This window comes from Cyclopterus lumpus, chromosome 15, assembly GCF_009769545.1.
Source record: "Cyclopterus lumpus isolate fCycLum1 chromosome 15, fCycLum1.pri, whole genome shotgun sequence".
NCBI lineage: Eukaryota > Metazoa > Chordata > Actinopteri > Perciformes > Cyclopteridae > Cyclopterus > Cyclopterus lumpus.
Genome location: NC_046980.1, coordinates 8484501 through 8497779, shown reverse-complemented (window position 1 = coordinate 8497779; position 13279 = coordinate 8484501). Strand labels below are relative to the sequence as shown.

Genomic DNA, 13279 nt, shown 5'->3' with positions numbered 1-13279 from the left:
TGCTTTGGCTCATTCACAACACACACGTGCACGTGCACACGCTGTACAGAATCTGGTTTAAACATCACAATATCTCCAAATGACAGATGTCAACCTCATTTGAGGGAAAACACCATTTTCACATCAGAAAGGATTTTCCTCTCCGGCACTGGCTCAGTATATTGTTTTTCACTATTCATTGTGTTTTTCCTAAAAGGTGATCTGTGTAAGGTTTCCTCTCAGTTTCCTCTCAGTTTCCTCCACATCGGACTAATCTAATGGCATTACAATGAAAAGAGTAAATCTGTAAATTAATCTAACGTAAGTATTGTGTCTTTTTATCAAAAAATGTATTCAATACATTATCCTGATAATCAAAATACTTTTAAAACTAAGACTGAATTCACTTGACCTTACATTTAGTCAATAAGCAAATATATTGATTGCATTACAGAGAGTACATATATTTATTTTTAAATCAAAAACATTTAAACAATCTCAAATAAGTTACCCCTGTATGAATAAAATGTTTTATATTGGACTAATTGTTCACTTCTCTTCCATGATACGGACCAAAGTGGCTTTTTTTCAAATCACTCACGACAATATTCCCAATTATCCCAAGAAGGAAAGTCACCAACTGATCAACTTGGTGGTTTTTATTCCGATGGTTGATAAAATCCTATATCTTCCCATCCCTAATCATGATGTATGCAATTAAATTGCACAGCCCCACTATCGACTTTCTAGCCACAAAACTGAGTCCAAGACACAAAATGTCTGTGGAGTGTTTTCAACCCTATTTCCACCTGGGTTCGGTTGGATTTGAAGGTGGGGTTGTGTTGTGGTTTTAGGATAAAGACCAACAACTTCACAATGGATCTGATGGAAGCTGGAACAACAGAGCAGTGTTCGAATGCTCGAAGAGCGAGAGAGCCTGCAGCACATTCCCACAAGACACTCACTTCCTGTCTGAGAGTCTTACTCAGCACCCAGGAGGAAGAGGAGGATGACTGACACACACACACACACACACACACACACACACACACGGTATAGAAGCCAGAGAAATAATTCTCCAAACAATAAAAAGGGAAAAATACGGAAATCTTCCCTTCTCAGGGGCGGAGTTTCCACTGGCCTCCAAATTAATATATTCATATTCTTTTGTGTCCTACAAATGAACAATTAGCATCCCCACACAGAGTGCATCAGGGGAAGTCGCAGGACCTATACAGCAGTGATAACATCATCACTGCATACCGAGGACACCTGCGAAGGCCTTGTGCTTTCTCATTACCATAAAATGCAACAACAGTTTTTTTCCATTGTGAGAGCCACCCAATAATAGTCTGCAGTTTGGGAACAGGAACACAAATTAGTTCAGTGAAGAAAATTATTCACTTAGCATGCAGCTGTTGCAGCAAACATGTTGTTAAATTGTGTACACACACTGGCTCACCAGGGGGCCATCACAAACATCACTAAACTCTCCTCGTAGTCGGAGCTGGGAAACCTTAAATTGACCCATACAGAGCTGAATACATCACTGATGTGTGCTTAAAAAGGAATGGGGAACACCTTGTTGCACTTGAAGAGTAGACGCACTCGGTTTGGTTGAAGAAAATGTTACATCTTTCCCACACTTGCCCCATGTCCTAACTTTCTAATAAATGTAACAAAAAGTTAACTTCCACTGTTCCCTGTACACATAAAACTATCTTTCAAGCTTTCATGGCTGTGTCGAGAACCCCAAGCCATTCACTCGGGAGCTCTATTGTGGGGTGCCAACAGTTAAACCCAGATGGCTGGCAGGGTGAGATTTTGTTGTCACTAGACACTATTTACTGATCCAAGCCCAGCAACCTGCATCCATGCCAATACCAGAGACAGTAAATTGTAATTGCTAAGAAGTCAACACTTTCCGTGTTATCCTGATGTGAATGGTGCCCAAGATGGGGGCGTAGAATACTGCGGATCCAAATAACGAGTATTTTAAGTGTGTACGCTGGGATTTTGTTCGGTGTGGCTAACATATTTTTAAAAAGGGGCACAATGTGCTTCTGGGTCATCTTTATTGCTCAAAATGCATGTACCCCTTGAATGTATGGCTCTTCACCAGTCCGATGTCCCACTATGACCCCTTATCCTGAGAAACCGACAGCCGAGCAGAAACATTTACAATATCCTGACTAAAACCTTCACAGGCATTGGGGTAAATGCACTTACAGGAGATCCGAATTTCTCTGTCCATAACTTAAAAACTAGTTTGCCATAACAATTAACTAAATACTGAATATAATGCTGAGGGGTGATATAGAAAAAAAACTCATGAAATAGTAAAAATATGCTGAAAATAAAAGATTAATGCATTAAACGTAAATACAATTTACATTTTTGTATTTTGTCATCTGTCATCTGTTCCTTGTCATTGGTTATTCTGTTGGTAAAGATGTGACACCTTCTTGAAACCTTTCAAAAGATTTTATATTGCATCTAGAAGGAGAAAATTGGAGAGATTTCCCCAACACATCACATAAAATCATTGAGCGTCTGCAATCAGTGGAGCGATTTGATTGCCCTTCGGTAGGTTGTGAATAAACATAAATCAACCAAACTATTATCAGCCAAGAGGTCGATGACAAGAGGTCGATGACAAGAGAACGTAATCTGGCAAACACACATGTTTCATGCTCATTTGTCTGTTTGTTTCCCTGCATCACACCGTAATCCCTAATCAGAGCAATTAGCTTGCTTCTTATCTAAACAATGTCAACACAGAGAGCAAAGCAAAAGGTGATTGATTGAAGTATCAGGAATTGATCAGCCAATTATGAGTAGGGTACAATGGACAAGTAAATTCAATTGAACTGCAGAGATAACAATGTAAACTAAACTAATTAAATAATTTATATAATCTGTAATATATATTTATGCCGTCGGAAAAAAATATTTCCTCATTTCTGTTTTAAATTAAAACTGTGACAATAAGTTCATCAAATCGATAAGTTGATCAACAGAAACTTTAGGAAAGACTATATTGATGATAAATTAATTTGTATTTAAATATTTTACATTAAATATTTTGTTTTGATAATGTTCCTTTTATGAACTGAATATCTTTGGTATTTTGACTGCTCGTCAAAAAACAAGACATTTAAGATTCTTGGGCTGTGGGAAGTGTTGATGAGCATTTTACACACTTGTGTGACCTTTTATAGGTTAATCTATCTGATTAATTATGAAAACTACTGTCAGTTGCAGCCACATTTAAAATGAGTTTTCTCAAATCAATGTGTGTCCCTATTCTTTGTGCATTGTATTGATTCATGTATCAATCGGTTGGCATTTCCTCTACCAATTGAAAAAAGTAGAAGCAATAAATCAATGTCTGTCCTTCTCTCATGAGCTGTAGGAATGTGTGATCCATAAACCATTGTGAATTCATGTTTAGCATACTGTACACAAGCAAGTTCACCTCACAGCAGTTTACGTACAAAATTAACCACCAAGATCATTGTTTGTAAGAGTGGAGATTGCTGCTGAAACAGATGGCCCACAAAAAAAATGTAAACTAGTGCAGGAACATTACCTGGATCTCGATGTTAAGCTTTCTTTGGAAAGGAATCGCTGCATGTATCAAGCCGTGTCTCTTTTTCGGTCAAGCACTCTTAATTTTCCAGGAAAGAGAAGCCAGAGATACCGTCACAAACAATAAAACACGAAGTAAAAATATATACGAGAGTTCCCATAAAATGATTTAATTAGAGTCCAGATTCTGGCCTTCGGAACATGATGTACCACGACAAAGTCTGCAGCTCATCCAATCAAAACACCGGCAGATGTTCCAGAGATCTGACCCAACTTGAGGTGCCTAAAAGACCCTTATACTGGGGTTTGAATTTACATCTATGGCTCCGATCTCTGAAATAAATCTAGACTCCACAGATGCAAAGACTGCGTAGCTTCATAGAACGCAACCAGACATCCTGGATTAAAGGTCAGAGGCCAAAGGTTAGAGCAGTTTCACAGTTGAGACACTGTGGCATTTAAACCTGAGCCTACAACTGACCGGAAAAAAAACTCGGAGACAGATGAGCACGCCAGCTGTTTCTACTCACACAACCTCGCTGCTATGTCACCCGTGATGTCACGAGGCAGCAGTTGTGAAACAAGATGTTGGCAGAGATACAAGACCGCGCTGACAAAACGGTAAAGCCCAGGTAGACTGGAGAGATTAGACATGGCACAGACAGACGTGAAAACAAAAAGGTACTTTTAGGACGTGGAGCACGGTTTTTCCGGGACGCTCATATTTAGGGCCGTCCTCTGGTTAAGTTGTTTTCCTGGAAGAGTTGGGGATGACATGGAGCTTTGAGGAATGTACCGAGCAGCGAGGCAGCAACCAGGACATTCTCAAGGGGAACTATGTCTATGCGTGTGTGTGTGTGTGTATAGGATAAACTTACTTCAGGACCAGACACTCACTGACGATTACTCCAAGAAGTAGTCACGAATTTAAAAATCACAACATTACAAACGAACAGCTTTCTCCAAAATGATAAAACCGTAGAATTATAAAAACAACGTTCCTCCAAAAAGGTTCTTATTTGGCTGCTTCTCTGCCTTCTTGGAAATCAAAGAAAACAGCTCATTCACCTCGGGCTCGAATATTCCACACACTTGTGTTTTGAAATGTGTGATAAATGAACTCAAGCTCCAAGTCTCCAGAGACATTTCAATAGAGACTGGCCTGGCGTTGCTTGTTTAATGTTCACCATCACTTGCACGTGATCAGAGGAGAGATCACACAAAACCGGCATCACCAAAACCAATAGTAACATTACACAAAATCAACATGATAGTGAAAAACAAATGAGATTTCTTTTTTTAAGAATCTTGCATTAAGTTTTGAGGCAGAAGTCATGATGAAAACTGTTGCTATTGTACTTGCATGCAGACTTTTTTGGTTTTCTTCCAGAAAAGCAAGCAAACTCCATGTTCAGGTCAACATCAGTTTCGTCTACACATAAACGCACATTATGGCAGTTTGTGCAGCGCCAGCGTGTGGTTAGGGCGTGTTACTACCTCCATAAGAATAGAATATGTCTTTGACCTCTTCAACTTTCAAGTTTTCAACACTTAACTTTACAACATGTACGCCCAACTCACCGTAAAACTACCAACTTATTTCCCACGGTCAACATGCAATTTTCTTTTCCAACACTAATTGAAAGCCGAAAGCTAATTGAAGCCTAATTGTCTTAATTGGTTGGTTTCAGATTACGCACACGACACGCGCAAGTCTCCAGGCCACGCGAAGGAGTTACCAACATGGTAGCTTGTGTAGCGAGCGTGTAATTGTGTATCTAACATAAACACGAGGGCCCCAAAGAGGGCGGATAAAGTGTGCAGCTTCTCGGAAACAACGGGACAGGGGATGAAACTAGACAGGATGCAAGCTAAAAGAACCGCTTCACCCAGTGGAAATACTCAAATGGTACCACGCACTTTGAAGTTAGCCGTTTAATTTAGTTTTTACCTAATAGCATGACTTCCAACTTCTTACGGTCCACCCGAAACCTCTCCTCGGTCCACTCCGGGTCGGGCAGCGGGCAGAGTCCGCTCAGGTCCTCCTCTGATCCCGGGAGAGGAGAGTCGGCGCTGCGCTCGCTGTTGGAGCCCTGGTCCGACTGCTGCAAGTATCCGCTTAAAGCGTCGCACTGGGCAGCCATTGCGCTGCTCAGCAACTTCTCCAGTGGCCACTGCGTTTTATTCAAAAGTTAGGTCGAGCCGACGCGAAGCAGTTGGAACTTCTGTTAACTTTAATTATTATATATATATATATATATATATATATATATATATATATATTTTTTTTGTATTCCGTCACTTCGCGGTGCTGTGCGGGCTCATTGCAGCGCGGTTGAGAGACATTTCCTCCGCAAGCTTCTTTCAAGACCCTTCGTTTGCCCCCATTTACAGGCAGACTTGTGGAAAGTATGCAGCAGCAGTAGCAGCAGCCCCGCCGGTCCTCTGAGCTATAGGTTGTCCGCCGAGTTAACGGAGCGCGTTCAGCACACAAACCAACTCCTCGGGAAAGTTTCACGTGTCACCCTGCAAAAAGCCGGGCTCCTCCCAGAAACACTTCTTTTTTTTTTCAAGAACTTAAAAAAATAAAAAACATCTTCCTCCTCCTGGCTTCAAGTTAAGTCTCAAAACTGTTGTATTTGTGAGACATTCACTAGATTCAAATGTGTTCCTACTGTGGGACACAACTTGTGATTCTCATTTGTGTGAAACTGTTGTGAGATTGTAGCCAAACAAAATCAGACTTTTTAAGAGCTAAATATTGTAACAAGTCAATTATATACCATATGAAAATAAACCAAGGCAGGCTTGGCTTTAAGACATGATCGTTTTGCAGTTTATAATAAGACCCCGTGTATATTGGTTTATAGAGGAAACACTACACATCCTGAGATTGGGTAAAGGGGAAGTAATACAGGAAAGAGAAACTCAAACAAATGTGGAGCAAGCCAACATCAAACCAGAGGCCACAATCCAAAGAGCCTGTTCATGTGCTGGTTTCAAATAAAGTAATGCAGAACCAGGACATCCGTCATGTATACATCAACAAGTTTGGAAGAATCATATCATTTCAGGCTTATTGTTGTGCTGTGGCCAAGACATGATTGAGAGTTTTCATATGGCCTTGATAAATGCAATTTTCCAAAATATGGAATGAATCCGCTCAGGTCCTCCTGAAATTGACATTTGTATGGCGTTAGCTTAACTTTTTTTTATTGGTAATTCCCCAGTATTATGTATTTTTTGTTATGCTGTTTTTTGTGATTTATCCTCCACAACAGGAACCTGGCTGTGATGTTGTACCATCGTTATTCTTCATGTATAAATCAAACGCACGCGAGTCGCACTACCTAGTCCTGTCGAGGCTTCAGATAGCCCAACCTGAATCTAACAGCAGGCTGAAGCTTTCATTACAAAGCAAAGTAACCAAAGTGCTGCTGTACCACGGCTCTCTCTCAGTTTACTGCTTACATATTTGGAGTGAAAACTTCAATCATCTAAATGTTTTATTATTATTATTATCATCATCATCAGGAATCTCAAACTATGATTTTCCATTCTGGTAGGTAATTAGAGTTGAAAAGGTGAGGCTCATATTTGTGTACAAGAACAAGACCTCACAAGACCTAGTATTCTGATTAAGTCCCATCACCATAGCACCGCAGACATTAAATGTGTATGCCCGTCTTTACATGAATATCAGCACGTTTGTATTGTAGACATATCAATAGGATCATAAGCTTCTCAATGGCTGTGCTTACACTAGAATAACCAGTGTAAATGGTGCTGGAAACCAGCAGAGATGATGATAACGGTCTAATTTCAATAGACACTTTCCTTGCTGAAGTATGACACTATAATGGCCACTATCCACCTGCATAACCACTTAACAAATGGGCATGAATTAAATTAAACACAAATATGAATAACTTGTCCAGCAGAGAAATGTAAAAGACTCGGGCGGTAAACAGTAAAGGCTACCACCTAGTGGCCATGTGAATAGGAGAATAAGGGGCAGACTGATTTGTTGGTTATATAAATATACTGTAGACTGAATCAAACATTTTATGCCACAACAAGATGGTTCACAGTTTCAGTTTACTCATGTGTATTGCCAAGAAACAAGTTGCAACTCACGTAACGATTATTGTCTTTAATGCAAAATAATGAAAAATAAATCCAGTAAGGTCTTGTACAATATAAATCTCTTAAAAGAAAAGCAGAATCAGGCCATCTCACCACAACAAATTATAATAATGACGCAAATTTAAGGGGCAAATAAGATAAACAGTAAAAACAGTTTAAGTCAAGTAAAGTCCAAGTAGAGAAAGTGCTTCAAGCGAATAAAACACCTCAACTAGAACCAGTGGATGAGCTGTTGAAACAGTACTGTCATATTTTGAGGTGTTCGGGGATGCGTCATTGTTGCTGAAACTCCAGTTCCTCACATTGCATACCTCTCAGTCCATTCTCTGGCTACTTTGTTGTACCTAAAGAAAAAACAGAAGTAGAGCGCATTGCTCAAGATTAGTTGACTGCTTAAAGTATTTGCACATTATAAACCTGTTTGCTGTTGTACTCACCTTGGTCGGTCCGATTTGTAGATGTGCGCAATGTCTGGGACTAGTGGATCATCTGGATTTGGGTCACATAGCAAGGAGCATATGGATAATAAAACTGGAAGAAAAAGTCCACAAATTAGTATGCACACAAGTTTCAATTAGGTTATTAACAGCTTCCAACTCCTTAATTAATTCTCCATGAACCAATTTAAATACAAAATGGACTAGCTTTGATTTCACGCACCTTTCTATCAAAATCTCGTTAGTTTAGGGTCTTGAAGAAAGTGTATTTTTAGCCATTACTTTCATCACAGATATTTTAACATCCCATTTTCTACTCTAATTGTACAGTACAAAATGTTCAACTTCACTATTTTCAATGTTTCAAAGTGACAAAAGCACACAGGTTTCAGAGGTTCACTTTGGGGTCAGGGTGTTTAGAGAGGCTGGAAATCGAAAATGTGCATGATTTGTTGATAGCATGGTGGATCGTTTCACCAAAGGGGCATCACTGCCTTGCGATTTTTGATGGAATTCAAAATACCCATCTATGGCATTCCCTCTCCAGTATATGTTCTGCCCAAATCCTTGTGACTTCTAAATAAACTTTAGGTACAAACCAGATCCTACACAGGGTTGTTGTAATGTACTACACCAGGGGTCACTAATAGCTGGGCCCTGGTCCGGTTCCGGACTCAGACCCAGTTGTATCCGTACCCATACATATGTATGTGTGTGTGCGCGTGCGTGTGCGTGTATATATATATAAAAATATAAAATTACATTTGAATGGAGCACTTCTATTTTAAGGAGGCACAGCTTTTCTCGTCTTTGCGACACTCATTCATCTCACGTGATGCTGCTCAGCCAATCAAATACGTGTATTCTGATATGCACCGTGAGATCAGACACACATGATTTGAAAACTGACTATAACAATTTAACTTTCTTTATTTGATTTGAAAGTAAATTGTTGTATCAACAAACAGATGTTGATACAACTACTAGGTTACTTCTATTTCTATATATATATATATATATATATATATATATATATATATATATATATATATATATATATATATATATATATATATATATATATATATATATATCTCCTCTGTACTGTACTGGCAATATGAAGATATTAGTTACCTTTTGAAACTGTAAGAGCAGGCGACCACTGCGACCTCAAGATGTCAAGGCAGATGCTACCATTGCTGTTGATGTTTGGGTGGTAAATTTTCGTTGTAAAGGCAAGCTATAAAAAAAGACAAACAAAGCATTAATAGATTAAATTACTTTCTGAGCAGCTAACAATTAATTTTTGATTAATCGTTGGTTCTATGTCAGAAAATAGGGAAAATGCATTTTATAACAAGGTCAAGTAGTTTTGAGCTATTAAATCTCTAAGATACATAATCTTACCTTTGGTGGTTTAAAGGGATAGTCAGTGGGAAAATGGACAGAAAGGAAGAATACTCCTCCATGATATGGGCTGTCATTCTAAAATAGAGAGGGAAATGATTGTTAAATTATACTTAGTACTGTGTGGGATAAAACAATATTATTTTTGAGAGAGCAACTAATTACATAGAATATTTGTTAAAGATTAATTTCATTTGTTTAAAGTATGGCATTTCCCCTTTTTCCTATTGTCTAAGAAGTACCATGGGCTTTAGAGACGAACACTGGGATAGAGTGTGCCAGTCTGTGCATTCAATACAGAATAGAAAGGGCTGAAAGTCAACATAAAACACTATTGTCTAAAGATCGAGAAGAAGCTTGGTTTAAAAATCTAGGAAACTAATCCAGAAAAAGCTCACCGGTCCAGTGATGGTAGCTTGCCAGTGAAACACTAAAAGAAAAAAAAGATGACAACACAATCTGTGTGAACATTTTTTTAGTATCAAGGCTTTAAATCCAAAAATCTGCAATATTGCAACACAACAATAAAGACAGATTGCAGCATTACAATTAGGAACATGTCAGGTTTATTTAACGCTGCGTGTGCAGGCCTCTCGAACTTACAGTCATCCCCTACAGGTCCAGCTGAACATGAAGCTGGAGGATCCTTCCCCAAGTCTTGTAACTCCTGTACAAATGACCAAACCACATTTAAGTTTGACAGCTTTCGTCGCACTATAACGTGATTTGCAAGAAAATAAAACATATCAGTCTGCTCAACTGTAAATGAACGTGAGGGACCAACGATCTAAAACGTCGGCTAGCTCATTAAATCATACTGAAAAGTGGCCCAAGTCCCAAACGGACAGGGCGTTGACACCGCTCGTTAGGCCAACTTTAGCTCACAGTTAGCTATAAGTTAGCTCCCTTAGGTTAAAACCGCTTCACTTCACGTTAGCTAATTGGCTCCTGGGTATGTGTCTTCGACGGTGACATACACATCGGACCAGTAAAAGCTGCCTCGTGAATCCATGAACGTTTCCTTTCGTTGAAGCATTCACGCTGGTGCGCTAGGTTAGCTCACAGATGCTATTGCGTCGTTTCCCCGCATCGCCCCAAACCGCTTCTGTACATTAAGGAAAATAAATACATACCTTCTTTATTCTTTTTAGGGCCATGGCAAGTCTTTCAGATATGTTAAGCGAAGCTACCGTGTTAACTTGGACAGCTGTCAGCTACAGATAAGCTCACTTTGTGCCGAACCGGTCTTATTTGTTATGACAAACTGCTTATTTCTTTTGTTTCCGCGTTTTTGTTCGACGGTGAAGTATGAAGCGGTGCATTGTGGGAATCCGAGTTTTCAGCCATTATCGCTGGAACACATGCCCAGTTCATCCAATAGAAACCAACCTGTTAAGAGATGACAGTAAATATAATACAAATAGTGAAGTTTAGAACAAAACGTTAACAGCCAAGAAAAACTAGCCAATTGAGGCACAATAATAGGCAGTTATTGTACTTTGAGTGCACCTTTAGGACTACGAATTTCCCAAATATGTTAATTTAGGAATATGTACTAAAATATAATAAATTAAAAAATAAATGAAAGACCAACACTAAGAACATTCTTACTTGTGTTTCTTAATTAGACTTTAGATTGACCAACATGGAGAAAGGACTGACAATGTTGACAATGCTTCTGACCTATGATATTGTGGTTCTTTATTATATTTTTGATTAATAAATATTTTTTGATAAAGTACAATGTAGCCACTTTCATACCTGTATGGTCAAACAAAATTAAACTTAATGTAAATAGTAGTCACCTTACAGTTGACTCTAACATTTCAAATCTGTATAAGATATAAAATATTGAGGTGTGCCTATCTCTTATGTCTATAGTCCATAACCCTGGCCTGAAATGGTTAAGTATTGGCTTTTTTAATTGATTACACATTGAGTGGCATTCTGTCTTTTTGTTGTTGTCAATGTTATGACTGACCTTTGAGGAACAAAGGGTATATTGATTTGCCAGACCTGAACATTTTGTAAGCTTCACTAATTAGAGGTTGACATCTAGGCAGTGTAGTAATTAAAGCCATTCAAATATTAAAAAACATCCCTTTTCAGTATTTTGAAGAAAGGTTTCTTGCTGGTGAATAATGAGCTGCAATTGTAACTGAGCATTTTAAAGTGTCAGGCTGAGGGAACATTTAGGGATGACATCATCCTTACGATGAAATATTGGTTTATACATATTGGTATATATATACTGTATATATATATACAGTATATATTTATATATATATATATATATATATATATAAACAAGGCAACGCAAGTTTATTTATATTATACCTTTCTTACACAGGTGCTAAAACAACAGTTACACAAATAATAAATGGATGCTAAAATGTATTGAAATAGAATAAAGATAAGTCAAACTAATAAACAAAATAATGGTAAAAGACAAAATAAAAGTGACTGTACACAGTTCAGTAATAATACAGAGCAGTAACAAATGTCCCCATTTAATATGGGAAATGAAAGCACAGCAGAGAATACAACCAATCCAAGGCGCAAGATAATAAGGAAGTCACTCATTTAGTTTTGAGAGTGGCTCAAATCGATTAATAAGTCGCTAAATCCAACATAATGTTTGGTTTTGACTAAAGGCTCTTCTAACTGTTTCTTAAGGATATACGGGGCCTGCAGGGTTTACATTCTTGAAGCACATCAGAGATGTATTCTGGCCCTCAACACCAGCACTTTACAATCATGTATAACTAACAGGAAACCAGTGTAAAGATGTAAGAATGGTCCTTGCAGCAGCATCCTGAAAGGGTCTACAGGGATCTGTTGGGAAAACCAAACAAGTGACCGTAGCAAAAATCCATCCTGCTAAAATAAACACAAACAACTCTAAATCTTCAATGGATATGAATTAATGTACTACTATTTGTAGAACTGATGCAAAAATTATGCAATTATGTGGCAATCAAATCTCCAAGACTAACATTTCTAACTGACTTTAGGTCTTGTATTCCATTGGTATCCAAGAATTTGGCCTAAAATATATTCAATAATCAATTTTATAAAACCTAAACCTATAGCAGACAGTCACACCTCGTTGTCCAGTCTATCACAGGCTGCATTTGTATCCTGAAGGACAAACTGATACTTTCCCTGAATCACAAATTAGACAAAAGTTATTTAGTCAGTCAAGTCAGAATGAAAATGGTTAAGAACTCATTTCCCAATTAATTGAAGGTTTAAGATTGATGCATTTACTATGGAAGCAGCATCTCGTTGATGATAAGCTAACAAGAAAATATTGCAAAGATGAAATGAAATATGGACATCAGTTAACTCAGCATCCCCCGAGGCGGAAACAAGTTTTTTTCTGTTTGGCGTTGTAACCTAATATCTTCACAAAGCTGTTATAAACTCATCCATTATGGTTGTACATTATTGTAATTCTGATGTTGCAGCTCATAGGAAAAACTGAGTGGACTGAATATTTAGGTTCATCTTGCAGAGTCAAAGTCCCGAGAAAGAAAAGTGGAAGACGAACAAACATACAGATGCATACAGTACACAGCGAGGAGGGGCACATCTGTCATCTTTCACGCCTGGACTGCTGCATACCTCAAAGTCACAGATTGCAGCAAATTAAGAGATTTTCTATTTATGTATCTATCTATTTACATCTACAGCACTAGATGCATTGAATCACAGAA

The 13279-nt window shown here is 38.3% G+C and overlaps 2 protein-coding genes across 2 annotated transcripts in view; both read right to left on the bottom strand.

Annotated features, from left to right (window-relative positions):
* LOC117744140 (protein bicaudal C homolog 1-like) overlaps nucleotides 1-5714 on the bottom strand; it is a 50090-nt gene extending 44376 nt beyond the window's left edge. The window contains exon 1 of the mRNA XM_034552266.1: nucleotides 5522-5714. Coding sequence (XP_034408157.1) covers nucleotides 5522-5714 — 193 coding nt within the window. The remainder of the gene's footprint in view (nucleotides 1-5521) is intronic.
* A 1994-nt stretch (nucleotides 5715-7708) lies between these two features.
* LOC117744406 (ubiquitin-conjugating enzyme E2 D4-like) lies at nucleotides 7709-10864 on the bottom strand. The gene is made up of 7 exons (XM_034552653.1): nucleotides 10694-10864; nucleotides 10164-10227; nucleotides 9959-9990; nucleotides 9561-9638; nucleotides 9288-9393; nucleotides 8154-8247; nucleotides 7709-8060 (listed from the first exon to the last, which is right to left on the bottom strand). Exons 1-7 carry the CDS (start codon nucleotides 10715-10717, stop codon nucleotides 8015-8017), a joined length of 444 nt encoding a protein of 147 aa, XP_034408544.1. The 5' UTR covers nucleotides 10718-10864; the 3' UTR covers nucleotides 7709-8014.
* Between the last annotated feature and the right edge of the window lie 2415 nt (nucleotides 10865-13279).

Bases quoted from the DNA above. Each gene is read 5' to 3' on its own strand.
- LOC117744406 (XM_034552653.1), bottom strand. From the start codon at position 10,717: ATGGCCCTAAAAAGAATAAAGAAG. The intron at 9,991-10,163 runs GTAAGTTCGAGA...TTTTTCTTTTAG, and splicing joins TGGACCTGTAGGGGATGACT to TGTTTCACTGGCAAGCTACC. The intron at 8,061-8,153 runs GTGAGTACAACA...TTTTTTCTTTAG, and splicing joins TACAAATCGGACCGACCAAG to GTACAACAAAGTAGCCAGAG.